Source organism: Anabrus simplex, chromosome 3 (genome assembly GCF_040414725.1).
Source record: "Anabrus simplex isolate iqAnaSimp1 chromosome 3, ASM4041472v1, whole genome shotgun sequence".
Classification (NCBI taxonomy): domain Eukaryota; kingdom Metazoa; phylum Arthropoda; class Insecta; order Orthoptera; family Tettigoniidae; genus Anabrus; species Anabrus simplex.
The window spans coordinates 372,890,036-372,910,600 of NC_090267.1; the positions used below are offsets into that span (position 1 = coordinate 372,890,036).

The 20,565-nt window shown below is 40.7% G+C and overlaps 1 protein-coding gene across 4 annotated transcripts in view; it reads right to left on the minus strand.

The window, feature by feature from the left end:
* The window catches only part of Gale (UDP-galactose 4'-epimerase), a 145,747-nt gene that overhangs the window by 56,653 nt on the left and 68,529 nt on the right, over window positions 1–20,565 (minus strand). The window contains exons 6-10 of one of the 4 annotated variants that reach the window (XR_011017938.1): window positions 11,882–12,062; window positions 8,081–8,365; window positions 6,821–7,318; window positions 4,624–4,784; window positions 3,360–4,094 (exon numbers count right to left, since the gene is read on the minus strand). Coding sequence is in view for 2 of the 4 variants with exons in the window: in XM_067143318.2 (XP_066999419.1) it covers window positions 4,093–4,094; window positions 8,081–8,365; window positions 11,882–12,062 (468 nt within the window). In the remaining 2 variants the exon portion in view is untranslated. Of the gene's footprint in view, window positions 1–3,359; window positions 4,095–4,623; window positions 4,785–6,820; window positions 7,319–8,080; window positions 8,366–11,881; window positions 12,063–20,565 lie in introns of those variants that run through there. The other 3 variants (XR_010859539.2, XM_067143318.2, XM_067143317.2) reach the window with 3 other exon arrangements.

Consider the following 20,565-nt stretch of genomic DNA (forward strand, 5'->3'; position numbering starts at 1 on the left):
TGCGGAAATTTTCTCATGGAACTGGAGTGTTTATCGTACGGGTCAGCGAGTGACAAGCCCATCATCGTCATCACACGAGTTAAAAATCTTGATACTTTAGCCATGGAAAATTCGATCAGTTTCCCATGAAAACTTATTTCACACCATCAACTTTGATCAGCCAAACTCATCAAAGTATCTCAAAAATAACACCAAGCCAAACAACAATCGGCACAAGTAGTTTTTAGTTTTATAATCTAATAAAATAAAATAAAGCACAATCGATACAAAAACACCCAACACGATGGCAAAATCCCCCTTTTTTTTAAATCTTCCAGTGTAAGCTGATCACTGATATACTGTTTGCAGAGAGTTTCTGGAAGTCTCGTTGGCCTACCACATCAATTAGGGCTACATCTTTTAAAGGTTACGTTGAACTTGAGAATATGGTTTTGAATGTAAGTATCGATTCTCAAGAGTTCTCAAATGCATTATGTTCAATTCTGCCCATCACTAATTGGAAAGATAATAATAATAATAATAATAATAATAATAATAATAATAATAATAATGTTGTTGGCTTTACGTCCCACTAACTACTTTTACGGTTTTTGGAGACGCCGAGGTGCCAGAATTTAGTCCCGCAGGAGTTTTTTACGTGCCAGTAAATCTACCGACACGAGGCCGACGTATCTGAACACCTTCAAATACCATCAGACTGATCCAGGGCCGAACCTGCCAAGTTGGGGTCAAAAGGCCAGCGTCTCAACCGTCTGAGCCACTCAGCCCGGCAATTGGAAAGAGAAAATAATCATCAGAACTCCAGAAATGTTGGTTTATTTGTGACCTTGAGCTCAGCTGGGAAGCGTGTTGAGACGCACTGCAGAAGCCAGTATGAATGGGAAATGGTACCAACTTTTTAAACGCTACGCTGCGTATTTAAAACGACTGCAGTTTTTATAAGGATCATATGAAAATACTAGATTCATATTAGGAAAGAGCAATTTTGATTCTTGTCTGAAAGCCCAGTGACTACATAGTGCCCTGAGAGAAGCACCAGAAACCTGTTTGGTGATACAATCAAAAAGAGTCAAAGATAGACATTGAAACCAGAAAATAATGTAGATGATTTATATGTATGAACTTTTGGCGAAACTTGTTCCATCTTCAAGTAGAGCTGTCTGAATGCACTTTGTCTTCTTCCAATCATTGTGGCCATTCACTGCTTTGCGATTTCCAAGCTGAGATGGCTCCTTATGCACGTTCACCGCTGATCGCTTTCCTAGTACATTACTTGCTCTAATTACCACAATGACGTGGTTTTAATGCCGTGATCCGCAGATACATCATAGCTGTACTTTCATGAGACAGCTACTGCTTCTTGAAAAACGCTTGATCGAGGATTTAGCGTTGATGAAACTGAAATTTCTGCACAGTTGATGCAGAAAATAGTTTCTTTGAGGAGTGGATAATGCAGGATTTTAAAATATTAAATTAGGATGCTCAAGGGACCACGTAATATGAATAAGTAATCCGGGAAAACATAGTTTCCAGGAATGGATAATCGAGGTTCCACTGTACTCGTGTTGAATCCGAGTACCATTCTACCATTAAAATTGTATAGATGGAATGACCATGGCAGACTTGTTACTTTGCCACTACTATCCCCTGACTTCTCCAGATCAATTTCTTTTTCTTGGTTCGAATGGGTGTATTACTGTACACCGCTTCTGTGGTGAGAAAAATTTGTGGCGTCATTAGACGTGACATGTCCTACCTGTACAATTTTTGGGGAGTCCAGCAATTGGTGGTCAGTCACTGCCAGTCTCTTTGAAGGTATTAGTGGTCACGTTGAACGCTTTCACTATCTGTGTGTTAGGAGGACAAGGAATAGCTCTACCCAGTGGTTGATTATACAGCATCGTTAAGGGTGGTGATTTTCAGCAATAGCAATTTTACATACAATGTTATAAAGGCCTGTATTTTAATTTTTATGACATGTAAACCACTTTATGTTGTGCCTTGAATATGCAATAAAATTTGAAATTAACTGAAAATGTGAAATCTATGATAAAATAAAATATAAATATGAAATAGACAACTACTTCGAATAAACCATTTTATGGTTTTTCTTTTTTCTTTTCTCTTTTTCTGGAAACCAAGGAGTTTGTGCATCCTTGGAATGTCGTGCAGAATTTACCCTAGCTCTGCAATGTATTTGGGGTTCCACCAACATTGTAGATGTTAAAAGATATTTCCAGTAAATATAATTTGTAAGTGTTAGAACACACATGACAGAACAAAATATTCAAGTAATTTGTATGATTTCCTTGAAGAGTGTTACTGATTGATGAATATAACTTCAGTTAATTTTGAACATTTTGTATTCTAATTTTATGAAGGTCTTAAAAGCAGAAAAGCAGAAACGTCTCAGGAAAAAGAAGTAAAAATAATATTCTGATTTTACATCAAAATAAATTTGGTCATTCTTCTATGTTATGCTTTCTTTAGCCTATAAATGCACAATTTTATTATACTTGATGCATTTTTATTTTACTATTAGCTCTGCACAAATGTGACTGCAGTTTCAACCTAGTATTATCAAAAGACATTACATCATCATCATCAACATCATCATCAATGTCCCACTCCAGTCGCCCGGGTGTGGTTAAAAGAAAGACATTACCTATCTATCAGAATGAACTCAAATTATTTTACTTCAGAATGCTATAAAACATTAAATTACAAATGTATAAACACTACAAAATGCTAAATATTCAAATCAAAATGTGAAGTTTCTGATTTCAGAACACTGAAAATCACCATCCCTGCCTCATTGTCTATGTGTCAGATGGCACAATGCAATCTCATCTTGACAGATAAATGTAGTTTGTTTCATTTCCCTCTGCTACTCCTTGCAATTGATACAAGGAATTTTAAAACACCAAGCACTTTCTTCTCTTTCTTTAAATTTACACAAGAACCTCATTTATCCAGATTAAGGGGGTGGCCACACTTGCGGTTTGTTCACGCTGGATTTCTGCGTGTTTTTCACGCAGCTTGACGAAGACACGTGGCCACACTTGCGTGTTTGTACGGCGTGATTTTATTAGTATGTTGTATATTGTGCATAGCCAAACATCCCCATTGCTGTGCATGTGGAAGGCATTCCATTTTTAAATAATAACTCCATTGTTGCGTTATGTGCTGCGTTAGTTGTTCTTCGTCGTCATCGGTGTCAAAGAAAATATTGGATCCACCCTATATTAAGTGACAGGTCATCAAGTGGACAATTTGTGCTCCTACACAATAAACTAAAAGACAACCAAGATAAATTTTTTGAGTATTACAGAATGTCCGTGACCTCTTTTGAACTGCTTTTCTGTTTGTTGAAAAATGCTATCAGCAAAAGAAACACAAGGCTGCGGGAATGTATTCCTGAGGAAGAAAAACTCGCATTGACATTACGGTAAGTTTTTATTATTTTCAAATTCAAATTAATTTACAAATGATAGGTAATGCTACATTACAAATGTTTCTTTTGTTTACTTATGACTAGTTGGGAGTCTTGGTCTTACAATTGAAAGAACGATATGATTGAGTCCTCATCAGATGTTTCTACGGAAGATGGTATGCTGATTTGGTTGAGAGGTGAAGGATGCTCAATGTCGACTGCTGAAGTAGGTGAAGGGTGGAATTCGGCTGTAGATGTGTCAGTGACGGAGCTAGGCGTATGAGGTGAAGGGTGGGATTTGGCTGTAGATGTGTCGTAGACGGAGCTAGGCGTTTGAGGTTCAGAAGGTGTTGTGAAGGACTGCAGAAGTTGAATAAATTTTATTTGGAAATGCTTTTTATCGGAGGGTTTCAGCTGCTTAATTAGTGGAAGTTGAAACATAAGGAACATTTCATCCGGATCAGGCGTTTGTAGTGTGGGCTGACGTGCATTTTCTTTGAGGACAGTGAGGATATCTTGTTCAAAAGTATCATGTCTTCGTTTGGTTGGAAAACGTGATACCTTTAGTTCGGACATTGATCTATGTGATGGTCCACGTAATTGTGATGGTTCCCTGGTTTCAGAGGTGACATTTGCCGCAATATTCATGTTTCCAGAAGTTCTGAAACAATAATACATCAACCGACATTTAGTAACCACAATGTGCAAGATAATTTGTACAGTTCATTGAAGTAGCCTAATTATCCATTACACAGTGTAATTTGTTGTTATTTATTGTTTTACGTGACCAGGTTGTAGAATCAACCGTGACGGATAGGGATAGATGCTAGGAATTGGAGGGAGGCGGCTGTAGTCTGTATCGAAGTTCCCATCCTGGCATTTCCATTGAGTGGAAACTGAAAACCACGGAAACACATTTCAAGGGTGGCCGACAGTTGATTCAAACCACTCGTCTCCCGAGTCCTCCCCAGCCTATAGCTTATGGTTGCAAGTTAACCATTTGCGCTAACAGGTCGGTTGTGTAATTTGTATGAAATTTTGTTTTATAATTTTTTCCAGTGAAGTGGGTATTGCGTTTTTTAAACAACTCATACTATTACAATGTATCGTACGAAACTAATTAAAACATTTAGTGCATAAAATTTCTGAAATTATATCTACATAAAATAGCAATACATAAGCATATTTACTCATTCTCGTTGTTGAATTACGGTTTGAAGAAAGGACAGTTGTTTGTGAAATATGTAGGGTTTCTTAGAATTTCCTACATCTCCACTTTTCCCCTCTTGGCTTTTAATGAACTTCGTGTAACTGTCCTTCATACTCTTCCATCTTTTTTGAACTTCTTTTCCTGGAACGAAATTAAATTAATATACAATACCAACTTTTAAAGCACACACATAATTTTTACAATCGTGGTGTTTACTAAGTACTGTTGCATTATGTTGCAGATATCTGGGGACTGGAAATTCGATTCGTTTCTCTACATTTTGAATTTCGCCTCGGTCGCTTGTCAATTGCTGTCATTATTCGTGATACATGCGCAGAAACACGGGAGACTATGAAAGGAGAATACATGAAACCACCGACCACGGAAGACTGGCTGAATATCAGTCAACAGTTCGAGAGGAAAGCTAACTTCCCTCATTGCTTGGGAGCCATCGATGGAAAGCATGTAAGAATTATGAAACCATGGAATTCTGGCAGCGAATATTTTAATTATAAAAAGTACTTTTCTGCTGTACTAATGGCTGTAGCAGACAGTAACTACTGTTTCCGATACATAGACTTAGGGGCATTTGGTCATGAAGGGGACTCTAATATCTTGAAAGCAACTGAATTAGGGAAATAAATTTACAACCAAACTTTGAGTATCCCACAACCGTCAACTTTGGCACATGACTCTCCTGGAATACCCATGCCCTACGTATTTGTGGCCGATGAGGCCTTTGCCATCAGTGAAAATGTACCGAGACCTTACCCCGCAAAAAATCTTACTCCTGAGAAAAGAATTTTTAACTACCGCCTATCAAGAGCACGGCGATATGTAGAATGTTCTTTTGGCATTTTAGCGAATAAATGGCGCATTTTCCATCGTCCAATGGATGTAAGTGTGGACTTGGCAGATGTCATCATTCAAGCTTGTTGCGTACTGCGTAATTTTGTAAGAAAGCAAGATGGTTACAATTTCGATGATACACTGACTTGCACGCTGGAAAGTATTCCTGCACATGGAACGAGAGGAAGCAATAGTGGAAAAACAGTTAGGGATCATTTTACTGATTACTTCTGTTCTGCTGAAGGATCTGTGCCGTGGCAATATTCACATAACCTCCTTGAAAAGTGAATTGTACTGCGTTTTATTAGGCCTAGTCAGGAGGTAGAAATACTGTTGTATGTATAAATGTATGTGTTGTGATTCCCTCCTGTTGATAGGGAGTCACACATAAACTAAATATGATTGTAGATGGTAAATTATATGGGTAGGCTATTACTTTCTTTTGCTACAAAATAAATTTATGAACATGTTATAGGCTACAATGGAATTATTTTTTCTTTTTTTTTCTCTTCAGCAAAGTAGCTACTTACGTTATAGCTACCCTTATTATGTTCGGGCCTACCAGCTACGGTGTAATGCTATCGTATTAATACTGTGCAAGTTTTGATCGATTCTACTGCATTGTGTCTATTTTATATAACTACTACACAGTTATCTTGCTAGTTCATTTTCTTTTTTCAGTACGTACAAATTCAAATCTTTGAAAGGAAGTCTATCATTTTATTGGAGTTGTCGAAATATTCGAGTAATAGAACTTCGAATTATAGAACAAATGTAACATATAAAATAGATACGATACCGTCGGGAAACTTTTTTTTGCTAGTTGCTTTACGTCGCATCGACACACATAGGTCTTATGGCGACGATGGGATAGGAAAGGCCTAGGAGTGGGAAGGAAGCGGCCGTGGCCTTAATTACAATACAGCCCCAGCATTTGCCTGGTGTGAAAATGGGAAACCACGGAAAACCATCTTCAGGGCTGCCGACAGTGTGGTTCGAACCCACTATCTCCCGGATGCAAGCTCACAGCTGCGTGCTCCTAACCGCATGGCCAACTCGCCCGGTCGTCGGAAAACTAAAATTACTTCCAGTTACCGAAAATTCGACGTATCGAAGTTCGACTGTAGTTCGTTGTTTAGTGCATCGTGGTCAGCAGCCCCTTGTTATTCAGAACTTCTTTGTGTATTCAAATTAAATATTGGAAAAGACACAGTCTCCCTCGGACTATCACATACGTCACGGATAAGAATAAATAACTTAATACTACTGCTCCTAATAATAATAATAATAATAATAATAATAATAATAATAATAATAGATCTACTTACCGATAGCTGTTTTCCTTTCTTCATCCATTTCATTCCACGTCTCCCCAAAAACAGTGGCCATTACTGCTAACCACGCATCTCTTTTCATTTCCCTGTTTTTGAAGTCTTTGTCCTTTGTGTCGTAAAGGCACGGGTACCTTTGTACCTCCAAAATTATCAGTACACTGTCTAACATTCTCCTAAGTTTTAAACATGAACAAAACCGCAGCGTCTTCTTGCCGCAAGTGTGGCCAGGCACTGCTGAGCAGGAGAGCGTGAAACACGCAAAGAAAATGGACCCCGGCCCATTCTCGAGCGGGCGACCTTGAAGACGCGCCTTGTCTCTTGTCCCGCTGCGTCTTTTTCCCGCAAGCGTGTCCAGTCCCATTAAAGTCAATGCTGCGCATTTTTTGCGCGGGATTTCCTGCAGTCATGCTGCGGGAAAACACGCAAGTGTGGCCGTACCCTAACTGGGACCGGAACTGATCCGAATTATCGAAAAACTGGATATCAGGAAAACTGAAAAACAAGTACAGTACATAGGTAATACCTTTTTCAATTGTAAAAAAAATATAAGAACACTTTTCTTACATTTATGATTGTTTTATGCACTAAAATAATGTGTGAGCCTTTTCTGTTTTACATTTGTATAGCGTTTGCGCGCAGCACGATCACGAAGATGTTTTACTAACATCAGTTCTGCCGGTGTGGTTTCAGTCGGGGATTCTAAATAGGCCATCAGTTTGTCCAGTTGCACTGTTGCATCTTCATGAATCATTTTCTTCTGATGGAGCGCTGGTTTCATTTTCGAATTCACCATCACTCTCGTCATTACCTGCCGAAGAACAAGAGGCAATTTCTTCATCTGCCATTATGCTGTAGCCTGAATTACAGTCATTTTTCAACCAGTCATTTACGTCGTTCACATCTATGTCCAAGCATCCGGGAATGCGTGCAAATGTGTCAAGGAACTCAGAAGAGTTCACGGTTTCCCATTAAAAATTCCAGGTGAGTGCTGGGATGGTACCTTTGATAGACCGCGGCCGACCTACTCCCAATTCCTGTCCTTAACTATCCTTGGCGGAAAAGACATTCAAGAAGAATCTATCCCGTAAAAAAAAAAAAAAAAAATGGTACAAGTAAAAATAAATTTTTATTATTTTCGATCCGGATAAATCGGAGATCCGGATTAATGAGGGCTGGATAAATGAGGTTCTTGTGTACTTGTCAATTACATCTATGTTTAAAAAAAGTATACTGAATGAATGTAACAATACTAACACATATCCAGAAGAGTCTTCCTTGCAACCCAGTTTAGTTCTTTTTTTGCTAACTGGGCATCTGCGTATGACGATGCAATATCACCAGGCCGTCTAGGTGCAATTTCATATGCTATTTTCTTTCCTGAGGCCTCTTCAAAAGCCTTGATCACATCTAGTACAGAATAGCCAGTTCCTGTACCAAGATTGTACACCTTCCAACGGGAGAAGCTAGGTTCTAGGAGTTTTTTCAGAGCATCAATATGTCCAACAGCCAAATCATAAATGTGGATATAATCTCGAACACCTGAAAATGAATACGTGATAAGGACATTTAACACTTAAGAAAAATCAATAAAGAAATGAGATAGATTTCTAAATTACAGCACCTTCCAAAATAGGATCTATTACTAATTTGACAAAACATCCCCAATGACAGGTTGCCTCAGATCATCTCGCACTACTTTCACTACCATTTTCATTGACTACTAGATTCTGCTGACTCTTGGTCTCAGTAAATATTCTGAAACATCTAATCAAGTTATTCCCTACAGCCTCAAGGTGTCAGTTGTAAAACTGTTTTCATTACGTTCAAGCAAACAATAATTTCTAAACATAATACCTCTTGTCACCAACTTGTACTGGGGTATATTTTGTCATTTCAATCATTTTCGTATAGGTCATACTCAAGGGTAATATATCTGTCCTAAGTGTTCTTTCAAAAAAAGTAAACACTAATGTTTCTAAGTCATACGTATGGAAACTCGACTTGTGAGTAAACGTTATACAGTATGCAGGAGCAAGTGAAGCACTCGGCGGCCTATCTTCCCTTTCCCCACCATCTACACGAGTACACAGCACAATCACACATTACTCAATGATAAGGTGGTGTAGGGAAGAAGCAACCTCATTGCTCAGCAGACAACCGCTGCAATCAGACTCCCAAGAATATTGGCGGGCAACAAAACAAAAAACAAAAACAACACAACGACCCACGGTAGGCCTAGTGAGCCAATGGCAATAATCATTTAACCTGTTTTCAATGACAGAATAAGCCTCGGAGTAGAAGTATTAACGGATACAAAGAAGCTTCAAGCAGATCTGTCAGGTATGATGGCCGACAGAATTTGAAGCTAGACAAGCCTGTAAGAGGAGAAAAAGTGAGAATGGGAACTATGAACATTCTATCACTGACTGGAAAGAACTCTAAGATATGACGGACAGGAGACAAATATTGATACTGAGACTAAATGGAAATGAAAAGGAAATAGGACTCTTACGGAAGGGTACAAATTGTACTGGAGTGGAATGGACAAGCAAAGGAGGCCAGGAATGGTGTTGGAATCTTATTCAGAAAAGATACTGATGCTGTAGCTGAAGACCACTAAATATAGTCATACAAGTGTATGTCCTACAGAGTGGCTGCAGTGAAGAAGACAACAAGAAATTTTGTCAAGATCTGGAAGATGTAATTAGAGAGGAAAATGTTGTTGTTGTTGTTGTTGTTGTTATTATTATTGAAGACCTGAATGCACATATGGGGGTAGACAGACGTGGCTGCAAAAACATCATTAGGCCACATGTCTTTAGAAGAAAAAAACCTGGAAGGAAAACAACTGCTGAAGTTTGAGAAGCTAATGAACGGAGGTACAGAAACTGAAGCATTGGAGAGAGAAGAGTCAAGTCGAGACAATGAACTAGCAATCACATGATTGGAGATCGAGAAGGCATTCAAGAGTAAGAGGAAAGAAGTAGACAGTAGGCATAGATGAACTGAGTGTGAATATGCTGCGAGCAGTGGTTGTACAGACTGTTCAACATGCTATTCGAGAAAGGAAGCGGATGTAAATGCACAAACTATCGCAGTGTTATACCGTTGTTTCATGGTCTGAAAATATTGGAAAAAATCATAGAGAACAGAATCGGCAGCATTCCCAGTATAACAGTAAGGTTTTAACCCAGGAAGGGCAACTACAGACCGCATCTTTGCAGTTGGATGCTGATGGACAAATAATGGGAGAAGGAAAACCTCTGTTTTTAGTATTTTTGGACCTTGAGAAAACCTATGACAGTGTACAGAGGGCAAAAATTTGGAAATACATGAAAGAACTGCAGATGCAAGAGAGGGAACAGAAGGTCTGTTCAAGTAGGAGGTGGTTTTCTGGGCTTGTTTGAAACAAAGAGGGGTGCAGCAGGTTGGTCACTTGTCACCTCTTCTATTCATCATCATGTTGGATATCATAATGAAGTCACTTAAAAGAAAGGGAGATGGTGACCTACAAGCCTTTATATTCAGAGATGATGCTGCCATGTGGAGTGAATCAGAAGAGAAAATGGAAGAGAGACTGCAAAGGTGGAGTAAAGAGTTCAAGAGGTACAACCTAAACATCAGAAAGACAAAGACAGTGGTGATGGCAATGCAGAAGGAAGGTGATAAACCAGTTGTCATGCTCAATGAAGCACGAATCCTTACCTGGCTTCAAGGATGAGGTTCATTACAGGTACAATTTCATGAAGTCTTATAAGCACTTTACCAAGTGACTTTGCCTTGATCAGTGTATGGAATGGCAATCTACCCTAAGCATGACTTTCAACAATGATGCTATGTAGTGGTGATCCTCTATAATTTTCACCCTGCAAATAATCTGTTTTGATTCCAAAACCATCACTCCTTGTTTTTTACTTAAATATTAACAAGCCCACCGAACAAAAAATTAGTCACCCTAGTGCGCACACACTGATGGCGCAGCGAACGAGTCCCATGCTCAACCACATGCGCACTGTTTCTACGTGAGCATAAGGTAGTAGCGATCAGGGAGACATTGATGTTTCACGCCGACAGTGTACATCAACATGGGTAGATATAAGGATGTAAGAGCAATCGTGTTTGGTCATGCCTATGGTCATACAGTCATAAAGTTGCTGGATTTGTTGGCATTTTGCAGCAGACTGTTCAACGTGTCTACAGGCAGTAGTGTACTACACATGGCCATGAAAAAAGAAGTCAGAATTGTGGTCGGAAAAAAAACCAGATTGAGAGGGACCGGAGACGCGTTTCACGGCTTGTAAATCAAAATCGTTTCCAAACCCGACAAGAATTGCTGCAGTCTGTGAATGAAGGTCCATCCTAACCTGTTACCGAGAGAACATTGGGACGGGAACTGCATGCAATGAACATTTGGAGTCTGTCACCTCGCAAGAGACCATTGCTCACACAAGCACATAAAGCTGCGCATCTTCAATGGGCTAGAAATCATCGAACATGGATAGTAGCTGACTGGCGGAATGTAATGTGGTCTGACAAATACAAGTTTTTGCCTGCATTCCAATGACGCACGTCGTCAAGTGCACCGAAGACCAAATTAAGCATTTCATCCTGGATGTGTGCAAGGTGGGGTTCGAGCCGGAGGTGGGTCTGTGATGTTTTGGAGGTGTTTTTCGTATCATGGTTTGGGTCCGCTCACTGAGATGACCATTAACACGAACCAGCATGTTTATTTTATATTCAGGGTGATCAATTATTGCCTTTCAGTCAACATCTGCATGATGATACCCCGATTTTTCAAGAGTTACATGGTATTAAATGATGCTTGTAATGATTTTTCCAGGGGTGACTAATATTTCATCTGGTGAGCTTAGTTCTCCATTCAAAGAGGTAAAATACTGTCATTCCCTGTGTCACAACACACTTACATTGTTGGTCCACGAATCCTTACCTGGCTTCTCTTTTAGAAGTAAAAAGAAAAATTCCTATAACAGCAGTTTTTCACGAATGGGAGAGCTGTTATTCAGAGACTCAACTGTACAGACAACATTGATTTACCTGTTCCATCAGGAGTGTCATAATCATTGCCAAATATTTTCAGTTTTTCCCGTGTTCCCACAGCTACTTGAGCAATATATGGCATCAGGTTATTGGGAATCCCAGAAGGTGCCTCTCCAATGCGACCAGACTCATGGGCTCCAACTGGATTAAAGTAACGCAGAGAGATGGCCGACCAACTCTATAAAATGAAACACAACCCTTGTGGATTCATTCACACAGATAAAGAAGCAAAGGTGCATGGAACGTAAGTATAATAGTAGTAAAAACCATGAAACCTTCTTTCTATCTTACATGTAAACAGTTTACTGAATATATATATATAGTAGATAATTATTTACTCACACACGTAATCTATAACATAATTTCAAAATTATTCATGTAAGTACTGAAGTTCGATAAGATAGAACTCAATAACGCAGGTCTTGCCAAGCAGATCTAGAGAACTAAACTCTTAATTTAAAAAAAAAAGTATGTCCATCTATATAAGACTTAATTGAGTAAGATGCGCCCTGACAGTATGATTTTTAGGATAGTAGCTACAAGTTTGAAATATTTTCATTCTTTACAAAGAATGTTTAATGTCTTGCTGTCTTGAGGATAAGTATGATAAATAAATTTGTTCATGCAGCAAAATAAAAAAATAGCAAAGAATTTACTTATAGAGACAAATTTTAATCACTCTGTAAAAGGTACATGATTCACATAATACTTTTTAGAAAAAGATGATTATCAGTTCATCAAAATCTGTTTCCCCATAACAATGCAGACTTAAATAGCTATGGAAAAGGAGTACTAACACCAAGCTTTTAGGCTAAAGTGGAAAATGCAAGTGTAAATTAATTTAAAATATAGTAAACATTGCCCTAATGTTAATATGCAGAACATTAAAACAAACCAGACACAAGCAACAATAGCACCAAAGAGTCACGGTAATTCATGCCCTATTAGTTCGAGGTTCCTTAATATTGGAGTCGGCCTTACTAAAATCAAACATACAAAGTACAGTAAAACTCCATTTATATAGTGAGTGACAATGAAAGCCATGACTGCAGTCATTTGAAAACCGAACACCCACTACAAGGTGACCATGGAATGGTTTTATTCAAAAGTAATTACCAAAAGCGTTAATACATTTATCCCACTGGGAGATGAGACGATCAATTCCAGTTCTGTAGAAAGAGGTAGGTCGCTGACGGATCTACAACTGCACCCACTCTTGCACTTCCTTGTCCAAATAAAACCGACGTCCACGAATGTCTTTCTTCAGGATTCCAAAAATGTGAAAATCACAAGGTGAAAGATCTAGGCTGTACGGAAGATGCTGAAGTGTTTCCCAACCAAATCACTGAAGAGTAGCCTTCGCCAGATAGAAAGTAAGGGGACGAGTATTATCAAGTAACAGGATGACTCTGTCGGACAGCATTCCAGGACATTTTGGTTTTATGATGCGTCACATTTTCTGCAAAGTGTCTTCATAGTGCTGTGCATTGATTGTGGTTCCACACCTGAGGAAGTAGACAAACTGACGGCCCCTGCAGTCAAAGGAGATCATTATGACTTTACTGGAACTTGTGTGAACAGCTTTGGATTTCTTTGGAAGGAGAGAACTGCGCTGTTTCCGTTAGCTTTGCCGTTCGCTCTTCAGCAGTTTTATCCCCTGTGACGATACAGAACAAATACACATACTCTTCCTCGTGGTACTGCTACAGATGACTTAAACATGATGCAATTCTTTCAGTCTTTTGTCCCTCCATCAGTTGATGTGGAACCCACTGTGTGCAAATTTTGCAGAAATGGAAGTGATCTGTCATAATAGCATGCATGGAGCCATGGCTAATGCTGACCGGAACACTAATTTCTTCCTCCATGACTCGTCAGTTTTCCTGGATCAGGTCACCAATCTGCCCTACCAAACTAAAAAATTTTTAGTCTAAGAAGTCCGCAACCTCACTTTTAGCACTTATTGTTTCATTTCCGTCTGTTATTTTTTATTTCATTTTTTCCTTAGGTTTAGCACATTTTCTGGATTCAATTATGTTTTATATTAACCCTTTTGTCTCAGCGAGTTATTTATTGCTCCATCTAGTGATGTAAATATTGTATATGGTTATTGTTTTTATTTCTGCCTGTCCCTTTTGTTTCTAATTTGTTCCTTCATTATGTTTTTAGCACATTTTTATCTTGTATTATGTAGATTACTTTAACCCCCCCTATTTCACTGAAGAGGGCTCAAACAAGTCGAAACATGTTTGAATTTTATTGCTCCATCTAATGATGGAATTATGTTTTGTATTGAATTAGGAGGATACATTTAATTTTTACCTTTGTAAAGTGAATCCCACACTAGCACAGAAGTTCAGTAAATGCTTTCCATTCCATTTCACATCTTTCCCCATTTTTATCCATCATCATCTTGTATGCTTCAGTTCTGTTTTCAATTCTTTAATAACCATATCATAAAATTCTTGTTTGTTGCAGAACATTTCCTTCATTAGAACGAAGCATAAATTAGAGATAATACAGCAGCTTTTAAAGAAGAAAGAAATATTGTCGCCGCTCCAGATAAAACAAAAGTAATCCCACAACCCGTCAAACCTTCTCAGAAAGCATCCAACAATTTCCAAAGAGTCAGAATCTCTCAGAAATTAAAGTAGTAAAAGCAAAGCAGGCAGAAAAGAATAATTATAGAACATCAGGAGGTTATAAAGAGGAAAAAAGGGCATTGCCATAGTTACCGAAACAAAACAAACATGATTCAAAGATAAGTTGAACAGAAAATAAGATCCCAAAATAAATTCTCAAATTGAAAGCACCCATTACAAAACTTGTCAACTTCATTCTCTTCTGCATCATCATATGGTGGATAGACAGACAATTCTCATCCAAATACCTCCAACTGCTAAATCTACCAACATGATTCACTCATTTAGGTGCCTTAACAGAAAGTATTGGTTCGTGCTCAAGCAACTGTCAATCTTGTCGCAGCCCCTTTGGTAATACCTGAAAGGGGATGACTAAGCCAGCTCGGGGAACTTCCCAGCACGCCCGAGGACATGCCATGGCCCTTCCTCTATTGTTCCCTTTATCTAGATTCTCCATGCGATTTCTGGAAGATATGACAGGAAAGTTTGATCTCCAGCTGAAACCTGAATGTCCTAGTGACCCAGCATCAAGGTATAAATACAAGGCCCCTGCGAGCTGTTGTTGTGGAGTCTGAGAGACCAGTGAGTGCATGAACTGCAGGCGACAGAATGGCAGTCTGTACTGTGTGTTTGTGTAAATCTATAGACTGAGGATCGCCATGAGCCAGCGAGGAAACGTGCTATCGTGAGTGCGAGGATAAAAGGACGTATGTTAATGTTCGCTGTTGCGAGTATTGCCCTGCTGATGAATACTGTTGAGCTGTTTAGTTGTTCACTGCATGGATCTGTGTAAAGTACTGCACCATATGTGGAGTCGAACCAACGAACAGAATAATAATAATAATAATAATAATAATAATAATAATAATAATAATGCTAAAGGCAAACATTCATGAGGCACTGAAAAGTAACACTGATCCAAAATCACAGAATGCATATGCACATATACACATAGAGACCAAATGTGCAAAGTAGAATAAAATGTAGTATCAAGGCACGTTATGATAACGACCGTAACAGCATGATAAAAGTCAGTCGATGGCTTATGAGCTTGATCCAAGAGTACAGACCAGATTATCTGGGTGGCTGCTACATAGGCAAGGCTCACCCAGTTACCACAGTAACCAAACAACACATAAGCTATGAAACATATTCATATCGCATGAAATGGAGAACATGAATCGTACAGCATTAGCGTTTCATATACAGCATTACCATTTCAAACTTATTACACAAGATGGGTGTGTGTACAGAAGAGAGATTCGTAAATAGACTGGTAATTAGTCTGGCCATTCATAACGGGTTAGAATTTGTTCATGTTTAAATGTGTGTGCATTTATTAGGCCATCCTGAAATAAATTAGAGTAATGAAACAGATGGAGTTTTATTCATAACAAATGATGTCAGAAGTTAGAATAGACACCATGTCAATGATTACCATCACTGTAATCAGCGTGAATCAGCGGACCAGGTAATGCAGGTTTTGATTCCCATCGGGAACATTCCAGAATGTTGGTGTATAGTGAATACATGCTCATATAAATAATTTTTCATCTTTTGTTAATTACTGCATGCCAGTTGAGACCAGACGCCACACGAAAATGGAGGCACAGTTAAATGCACTCTTCGATATGATGATGAAGATGAAGGAGAAGAAGGAAGAAAATCAAAAGAAGATGGAAGAGAAGACGGAAAGAAAATTAAAAGGAGATGAAAGACAGGCAAAAGAAGACAGAAGAAGGCCAGAAAATGACAGTGGAGAATACGGAAGAAGGCCAGAAGATGGTGAAAAACGCACAGAGACGGATCGAACAGGGTCACCAAGAGATAAAGGACATTCTGCAGGCAGAAATAACTAACGCGAAAGACAAACTTGAAGACAAGATGAACACTGTCCAGCGGGAAACTGACGAGAGAATTGATGAAAATTAACTACGGTCGATCAAAAATTCAACGCTATTTGCCAGGACCTGAAGCGAGAAGATGCCCAGCTACGCGATACGTACGAGACGGGACCTATGTAGATGGGCCATCGTCTGCAGTACAGAGATCAACCAAGGTGACGCCACAAACATTCGACGGGAAGGTACCATGGAGTACGTACCTGCAGCGGTTCGAGGTGGCCTGTTCCAGTGGTTACACTGGAGTGAAGGGGACAAAGCTACAGCCCTCGTCATGACTCTGAGAGGAGAAGTCCTCAATGTACTACAGGCATTAACAGAAGGCCCTCAGAACAACTACACCGCGCTAGTAGCCCACATGGACGCCCGTTATGGAGATCGCCACCTACAGCAGGCGTATCAGACCCAGCTTCGAACCAGAACTCGGGAAAGTACGGAGACACTCCAGGAATTCAAGACATGTCGCCCGTCTCGTTCGCCTGACCTATCCTTCAGCACCAGAAGAGTTCCTTGAACAGCTGGGTAGGCAGAACTTCATAGATGGATTACGCGACCCAGATACTCAACAGGCCCTTTGCTTCGCCCGCCCACAAGACCCTAGGAGACGCTCTCGGCCATGCATTGGAGTTCGAGGCCACAAAGCAGGCATCGAGATCACAAACTAGGCTGCGCCGCCTGGAAGTAGACGAAACTCCACGGTTGCAGGACAATAAGTCAGTGACCGATTTCCTCAAAGCCGTGGGAAGGTTCTATGCAGCAAAACAGAACCCAGCGAACAAGGAAGCCGAACAATGCTCGAGCCATCGGGTATCTTGAACACCTGTCACCTGTTGGAACTGTGGTATCAAGGGCCATATAAGCCGGAATTTCGAAGACCTCCAAAGACGGGAGCCTCCTTCTGATGTCCTGATGGCCGAGAAATAAACCAGTCAGGGAAACTAGTTTTTCTCTGTTTTAAAAATATAAACAATCAAGCCCCTCTGCAAGTGAAAGGCATACAGTTTTGGTTAATTACAAATGGAATATGAGCTAATAAATAGCCCCCTTGTACAATTTCAATCTTTCTTTGTTTTTTGAATGTTTGTAAATAAGTTAAAATCTTTTGATTGTATCCAGTAAAATATTTTGTGAGATAAGTTCAACAACTCAAGCAAAATTACTCATTCCATACAGTATGCATTACAGTGTTACAGATTAATTTGGTGTTTTATTGACAACACCGCATCAGTAATGTGTGACGATCATAAATACATGATGCTCTGCCATCTCAACATGGGGATGCGATCAAACTCGCAGTGGCCTTAACAACTATGCGCGAGAAAGTGAAGGATGAATCACATACCTGGCACACAAACAAGCTGTTGCAGGAACACAGCGCGTATATCTCCTACTAGTTCATCAGGCTGACTACAAATTTGACATCAGATTTGCGGTTTAGAAAATTAAATCTGTGATTGAAATAATTACAGGTCTCCTTTTGTCATAAGCTGGTAAACTGGTAAAAACAACTCGTCCTTTGGGCATATTCCATGAGTAATGTTTTAAGTTTCGACAATTATCTCAGCATCTCCGCTATCCCATGACATTTGCTCAGTCAGTGTACTATTAGCCAGCCTTGGGGGGGGGCGAAGGTTGGCTCAGGAAAGTTGTCAAGCCCCAGCAGCCACGCCCACGTAACGAGACTGCAATCAGATAGTAGCAGCCTAATGGTAGAAAGAGTCATCAGCGGGATAGCACGGAGCATGCTGATTGACACTGGAGCAACAAGGACCATTGTGAAGTCAGCAGTTGCACAGCAGTGGAGAATTCGACCCCTGCCGGTGAACCTCAGCCTGGCTGCTGCCACAGGAGAGACGCCGCCTGTCCACGGCGAGACAGTGATGGAATTCTCCGTAGGACAGCGGACAGTGAAGCACCGGGTTCTCATTGCGGACACCGTGGACAAGATAATCATCGGACTCGTCTTTCTGAATGAAGATAAAATCATCCTGGATATGAGTGGCAACACACTTCGGTACGGAGATGAAGAAATTGTCATGCAACCAGCAAGGGAAGGCACTGCTTTATGCCAGGTTAAACTGCGAGAGGACCTGACCATCCCAGCAAGAAATGAGGTGGACGCAGCTGTGGATGTGGACGGAGCTGCTGGAGGCTTGACGGCCATTGTGGAGCTGGAATATCAGAACGATCAAACAAAGGGAATACTGATCACCAAAACCTTGATCAGCACCTCTCATCAACTTTACGTTCAACTGACCAACTTGAATGACTACGACGTCACCATCCACCAAGGAACAAAAATTGGAGTTTGTGAGCCCGTTGTATGGACTGCTCGCAGCAAAGCCATTGAATCAGATCGGCCAGACACAGGAGCGAGAGTAGGGCGAAACATGCCAGGGGCCCTGCAGAAAGTGTATGAAAAATCCACCGACAACCTAGAACACGGGCAATGTGAAAAGCTGGACGACCTACTGCTGGAGTATCAAGACGTCTTCTCCCTGGGCAGCAACTATTTCGGCCGGACGAAACTCATACAATATCGGTTTTATGTGGGTGGCAGTGCGCCGATCAAGGCTCCGTTTCCACAAGTTTCGCTCGCGAAGCAACATGAAGTAGACCAGATGATCGAAGAAATGAAAGAACAGAAAGTAACAGAACCCTCGGAAAGGCCTTGGAGCTCCCCGATAGTATTGGTGAAGAACAAGGACGTCTCTACTCGACACTGTGTCGAGTACAGAAGAGTAAATGACACCAAGAAAAAAGACAGCTGCCCGCTACCCCAGACTGATGACACTTTGGATACGATATAAGGGTCAAAGTGGTTCTCTCTGCTGGACCAGAAGAATTGCTACTGGCAAGTAGAAATTCATCCTGAAGACCGAGAGGTGACTGCATTTTCAATTAGACATGGTCTGTGGCAATTCAAGGCAATGCAATGCCAATCAGCTTGTGCAACGCCCCAGCAACTTTTGAGAGATTGATGGAGACTGTGCTGTGGAAAGTGTATGAAAAATCCACCGACAACCTAGAATGCGGGCATCTTCCAAAATATGTGCAGTTTGTTGGGTTCTCGAAGACCAGGACCACACCACTATATCCCCAATCGGACGGAATGGTGAAACAATTCGATAGGACCCTTGAGAATCACCTGAGAATAGTCATCAGTGAACATCAGAGAGACTGGGATTGTCACCTTCGCCTGTTCCTCTTAGCGTACGAGTCTGCAGTGCACGAGGCCACTGGATGCACACCAGCAAGGACATTGTTTGGGAGGGAACTGCGCCTCCCAGTGGATTTAGCGTTCAGTCGACCTGACGATCATCCTGAACCTACTGACCAGTACTGCCTCGATCTAACCAAGAAACTAGAGGATGTACACGCCGCTGTCCAGAAGAGATTGAGAATAGAGAGCAATCAAATGAAGGCACGATACGACCAACAAGCGGACGCTGCTGGATATCAGGAAGAAGACCTGGTATGGCTGTATAACCCCACGGGGAAGAGAGGTTTGTCCCCCAAACTCCAGTCGGTGTGGGAAGGCCCTTACCGTGTTGTCAGGAGGATAAATGACGTCATCTATCGCATACAACGGAGCCCAAGAAGCAAGATGAAGGTGGTGCATCTGGACCAATTGGCGCCTTACCGGTAAGAAGGAAACTGATCGGGATGATCAGCTCTTGAAGGGGGGTGATGTTACGTGCTCAAGTGACCGTCAGCCTTGTCGCAGCCCCTTCGGTATTACCTGAAAGGGGATGATTAGGCCAGCTTGGGAAACTTCCCAGCCCGCCCAAGGACGTCACGGCCCTTCGTCTGTTGTTCCCTTCATCTAGTTTCTCCATGTGATTTCTGGAAGATATGACGGGAAAGTTTGATCTCCAGCTGAACCCTAAATGTTCTAGTGGCCCAGCATCAAGGTATAAATACAAGGCCCCTGCGAGCGAGCTGTTGTTGTGGTGTCAGAGAGACCAGAGTGTGCATGAACTGGAGGCGACAGAACGGTAGTCTGTACTGTGTGTTCGTGTAATTCTGTGGACTGAGGAAACGCGCTATCATGAGTGCGACGATAAATGGACCTGTGTTAATGTTCGCTGTTGTATCGTCCTGCTGTTGAATACTGTTGAGCTGTTTAGTTGTTCAT